At 41.4% G+C, this 6000-nt stretch overlaps 1 protein-coding gene across 1 annotated transcript in view; it reads left to right on the top strand.

Moving 5' to 3' along the window:
• Positions 1–2850: 2850 nt before the first annotated feature.
• Positions 2851–6000, top strand: part of vil1 (villin 1) — a gene marked incomplete at its 5' end in the record, with an annotated part of 115901 nt that continues 112751 nt past the window's right edge. Inside the window, 3 exons of the mRNA XM_084314580.1 lie at positions 2851–2925; positions 4554–4628; positions 4962–5158. Coding sequence (XP_084170706.1) covers positions 2851–2925; positions 4554–4628; positions 4962–5158 — 347 coding nt within the window. The remainder of the gene's footprint in view (positions 2926–4553; positions 4629–4961; positions 5159–6000) is intronic.

Below are 6000 nucleotides of genomic sequence, written 5' to 3'. Positions count from 1 at the left end.
GGCAGCGGAGGATTGTTTTTGATCGCGTGTCTCTGAGATTCCGGATCTGTCAATAGTTGAGTCCCAACACGTATTAACCCCCCCCCACACACACACACACACACACAATAAAGGCGTAGTCATGGAGGTCTAACATTATCCTAGTGATTGAAATTTGGAGACCAAATTTTAGGCTAATTATACAAAATATCCCATAACGTCTTGTTAGATTATAGTATCTCAGCCTGGTCATCGTTATCAGACTTCATCGTCTCTGTGTTATTGATCCACTGCATTGTGTTTGTTTTGGTTAATTAAAATCATTGGTAAACAAACGTAGTGCTGAAAATATACACTTTGACTGCTATTTTGACAGGGTTAGGGTCTCTACTCTTGGCTACATTTGAAAAATAAATGCAACATTAATTAATATGTTCTGTATTGATTGATTTATGGCATGCTATCAATCTTGTACCGGTACTGGACCGCTCTGGGTTAAAAGGTTTAAGAAAATAAACTAGATTGATAAAGCTCCGTTCTATCTCTCTTGGTTGTGTGGCCTGTCTCTCCTAGCTCGCTCTCCTCCTCGTGGCTCCCCTTCCCCCTCCATCAGGAGGGAAGGCCCTGTCTCCCTGATGTGGTCTGTCTCGCTATCCAGACTCAACTGAACTGTAATAAGTGATCTACCACTGCCTTTCTGTATTTTGTTATGTATCTCCTACCTATAGGCAAAGGCTGTCACTCTGTATGTCTGTGAACGGAGTGTTCCCCTCTCCCGTCTCCCCCCTTTGCTTGGGGGGATGACGACTGCTCTGTCTACTGAGCATGGTTTTATCTCTTTAAGGAATGTGGCCTTGACTAGCTGTTGCTTGGCACCTATCTCTAATCACCATAGCGACCCCCTTTGACCCATATCTCTCTCCTCACAGGCACAGCTGTCAACATGTGAAATGTGTCTGTCCGAACAATAGACCATTTTGTCTGAATAACTTATCCTGTTATAATCATCACCATGAATCATGAGTGTCCACATTAATTGTCATTGCTTCAATCATCTTCTAATCTAGATCTTCACCAATAATTGGTGGTATAAAGTTCATACAACTGTCGCCTTCTCCACCACATTTGCCACGTTCTGTACAGACTACACTCTGCATGAAGACTGAAGCTGGTGCAACCTGAGAATTAACTGTCAGTAGCTTTTGGTCTAGGTTTCATCCTTAAGAGGGTCAAGACATATTGGGTTCAATACCATATCCTGGTGCCAGATATTTGCCTGGACATGAGCATGGCGTACTGTATTTGTTCAATCCATGCTCCCTGAGTTTATGGCAGCTTGTCAACTTCTTGATCATCTATGAGTTGCTTGAACAAAAACCATCTGAGCGTCTTTGCTTGCCCATACAAGATACAAGATACAAGATACAAGATACAAGAGTTTTATTTGTCACGGCATACAAGTATACAATGAAATGCGGGGGGTCTTGCCCGCAACGATGTGCATAATTACAATAGTAATATATAATAAGAATCCAATAGAACGACATTGTGCAATAACAAGTAACAAAGTAGGGCATATCAGTATCTGTACATGAGTTATTTACAGAGCATGGTAGGACATGCTAGGTCCTGCATTGTGGACTGGACAGAAAAGTGAGCACAGAAACTCTTCACAGCCACATAGAACTTCTTCAGATGGTCCATCTCCTTTGCCAAGACCAGCTAGTGCTTTCAGAATGGTGGGGCTTGCTTTCAGAATGGTGGGTCTTGCCTTCAAGAAAGTTGCAAAGCATCCATTCTTTCCCTTTCGTTGGATATGTTCTGTCCTATCACAGCCTTTAAGAGCATGCCAGTTGATTAGAGCAGCAGATTTTTCTGGGCCAAGCTTGTCATATAGGCTGTAGGAAAACTTTGTGGCGTCTTTCACTTGTGCCCATGATTAGTGCAGAATGGTTGCCAAGTAGTGGTGTTCTATTTCGTAGAGCCAAAAGTAGTCTTGTCTGTGTCTTGTGAGTATATGTGGACATCCGTCCCAGTGCTTGCAACTTCTACAACATGATAAATCATAAGAGTGTCTGCCTCTTCCTGTGTGCTGACACCAGTCATAGTTTCACATTCATAATTCGCCTTGACCTCCTGCCGTGTTGCAGTCATTACCTTGGCTGTACTGTAGTGGATGAGCTGGTGAGAAAGGTAGAGAGTTAGTGAATCCTTTGTGCTGCTGCTGGCAAGAAATATCTTTTTGTCTTTGATGCCTGTCGAGTCTTGAACGATGTAGGATTTAGTTCCCTTCACCTTGCCTTTTCACACTCTCTGTTCTATTCCTTCTGTGATGCTTTCTTAGTGTATAGTTATCAAATATAAACTTGAACGTAACAATATCCCCAAGCCTTTGAGTCAATGAGTATGCTGCTATGATGCCCGAATTTCCCTAAGGGGATCAAAAAAGGAATATCTTATAATATGACCATGATCATGAACGCTTGATGAAAATGAATGTTATAAAAGGGCATTTGACCAATAACACACCAACTTACATCTATTTTGACATAACTTCATTTTACAACGCCATATGTTTCAACTTGCTATTTAGGTGCCAAATGTTTTCTATTTCATCTCAAGGTGTCACAGTCAGCCTGTCTCTTGTCAATTCACTACTTCTGGGGACCTAAACAAGTAGACTAATAGTAGGCTACAGTTCATAACTACAGTTCAGAAATGTTAACCCTTTCACATTTTTTTCAAGAATTCAACTGGTTTCAATGACCAGTACTAATTGTTACATTATATTGTTAAATTGTTAACATATCAGTTTAAATTATTACATACTCCACATTCCTTTTGTTTCCTAGGTATCTTGGATCTGACATCATGTCGCAGGTCAAAGCCCATGTTTTAGATGTTCTAAATAGAAGCACACCAGGCCTGCTGATCTGGAGAATAGAGGTAAGAGATCTCTGGTACATTTGCAAACATACTGTAATATGATACATCTGTGTGTACAAATAGCCTTTACTGGAGGGGAGAGAACAGATGGTGGAGGTAAACGGTACCCTATCCCCCCCCCCCTCACAGTGAGCTGTGGTGTTCCACAAGGAAGCATACTAGGACCGCTACTGTTCCTAATTTATGCAAATGACATGTCGTCAGCTTGTGACTGCAACTTGTTCTTGTTTGCAGACGACTCAGCCCTGCTGGTCTCTGACAAGAACAAGTTACAGGTTGAAAAAACCCTCAGCTCGGAACTAGGCAAAATCTGCATATGGCTCGCTGATAACAAACTATCATTACACATGGGCAAAACAGAGTCCATTTTCTTCGGTTCAAATAACAAACTCAGAAAGACCGACGGCTTCTCAGTTACAGTGGGTGACAATATTGTCACAAGGAAAGATGAAATTACCTACCTGGGCTCCATCCTAGAGGCTGATCTTTCCTGTGACAAAATGGCATCCAATGTAATAAAAGAAAGTCAACCAACAAACTCGATTCTTGTACCGGATCTCCTCTCTGGTAAACAAGAATACCCTGAAGACTCTGGCAGGAACACTCATACAAGGGTACTACGACTATGCTTGCACCTCATGGTACCAAAGCACCTCAACGGCGCTAAAAACAAAATTACAAACATCTCAAAACAAACTGGTCAGACTACTGCTTGACCGTACTCCTAGAACCCACCTCACCCCTGCCCACTTTGACAACCTAGGATGGCATAGAGTAGACGACAGAGTACAGCAACTTGCAATGGGCCTGGTCTACAAGATACACTACATGACCAAGGTACCCATGTACATGTCAAAATACTTCCCAAAGGTCAGTGAATATACCACGATCACAACACCAGAGGGAGCTCCACAAATCATGTTAAACCCAGATTCGGCTCAAACAAGGGACTAAACACGTTTCGCAATTATGCCACATCAATGTGGAACGCCCTACCCAAAGCTGTAAAGGAATGTGAATCACTACCCACTTTCAAAAACACTCTCAAAGAACACCTATGGGAGACTGCAATTCGAAACTGGCCCATGTAAATGTCCTAACCCAACCCCCTCCAATGTACAGTAAATGACCAAGTATGGTTTTGTCAATATTCAAATGTACAGTTTTGCTTGTACAGTTCTACAGTGTTCCCCACCCACCCCTCCTACCCAACCCCCACCCCACCCCACCCACCGAACCACCTCCAATGTACAGCCCGACCCCACCCACCCCACCTACCCAACCTCCCCAATGTACAGTTTTTACGTCAAATGTATATACTTTTTTCAAGACTCTATTTGTATCACAAATAGTACTGTATTTGCAAATCTGGTATGTCATAAATGTATAGATGTAGCAGTACTGTCTATCTGTATGTCATGTATGTCATATATGTCCTGATGAATTGAAAATGGGGGACCCTGATGTAAACAAGATGAAAGTCTTTCTCTGGTCTGCATCCCCTTAACAATTGTGTGTATTGAGCTGTACTGTATTGTACCCATTCTGCAATCTGTTAATAAAGTTTTCAATCAATCAATCAATCAATCAATCAATCAACCGCCTTTGGCAAATAATTTTTTGGTCAGGACATGGAAATGGTGCCTTTCCCCCCTAAAGCATATGGGAACTTCTATGAAGGAGACAGCTATATTATACTCTATGTAAGTAACAACAATACTTTCCACATATACACAGAATACACAGAACTATTGTATATGTTACTTTCCTATAAAACATTCTGAAGGCAGAAACTATATGTTTCCTTTAAAGCCATGAAGGCAGAATTATATGTTTCCTATAAAACTTTATGAAGGCAGAACTATGTTTCTTATAGAACTTTATGAAGGCAAAACTATGTATTTCATATAGAACTTTCTGAAGGCAGAATGTTGCTTATAAAATTTATGAAGGTAAAACTATTATTTCCTATAGAACTTTATTATTATAATTTTTTGTATTAATGCATTCTTCATGCCGTTTGTGCCGCTGTGTAGACAAACAAAGTGAGCAGCTCTTTCAGCTACGACATCCACTATTGGTTGGGAAGCTCCTCCTCTCAGGATGAGCAGGGGGCAGCGGCTATCTACACTACCATGATGGATGAGCACTTAGGGGGCGTGGCCGTGCAGCACCGCGAGGTGCAGGGCTATGAGAGTGACACCTTCCGTGGATACTTCAAAAAGGGCCTCATGTGAGCAATGGCATGCATTGCACACACACACACACACACACACACACGCACGCACGCACGCACGCACGCACGCACGCACGCACGCACGCATGCGCACGCACACACACACACACACACACTGACATGCACACACTGACATGCACACACAGACACGCACTCACACATCTAGTTGTCAGGTTTTACTACAAGTTCTCCTTTTGCTATAGACATGACTAATAACACACATGGCCCACATTGAAACAGCACAATAACTCACTTACAAAACAATAGAAGCACCGACCCAGCAACTTCAGTATAGACTCACTTCCCATAAACCAGCTATTAAACTATGATAACAAAGACAATAACAAAGAAGAAGCCGTGAAATCCACACAATGTGTCAGTAAACTGACAATATCCCTATTTTTCTAAGAAGTTTGGGCCTTGTTGCAGCTGCAGCATAGTCATCATTCTTTCAGAAAAATTATATTAAATCAAAATCGATGCTCATTGACTATAGGGAGGTGTAGTCTGACATCACATTGGGAAAATGTATTATCGGCTATTGTAATAATTCTGCCTCATGAACATTGGCAAGCTTTCCATTTTTGCACAAAATGGATCACTATCACTAACATTATTGTTTAAGCATTTTGCGTTGAAATAAAGTTAGTTATAACGTTTTTAATTTGTCATAAAAAATAACTACACTTACCAGTAGAACGCCTGTCATTCAGTGCTGTCACCTAATACAGTCTACGCTGTGGTGACGTCAGTCAGCAGCGACAAAGTGAAGTGTAGTTCCTCAGTGAACGAAAACATAAATGTTGTTATTTTGCTACTTTTACAATTAATTGGTTTAT

This window comes from Notolepis coatsorum, assembly GCF_963971535.1.
Source record: "Notolepis coatsorum genome assembly, chromosome: 5".
Taxonomy (NCBI): Eukaryota; Metazoa; Chordata; class Actinopteri; order Aulopiformes; family Paralepididae; genus Notolepis; species Notolepis coatsorum.
Note: the sequence above shows the minus strand (reverse complement) of the source record. Positions and strands in the feature narration are given on the sequence as shown.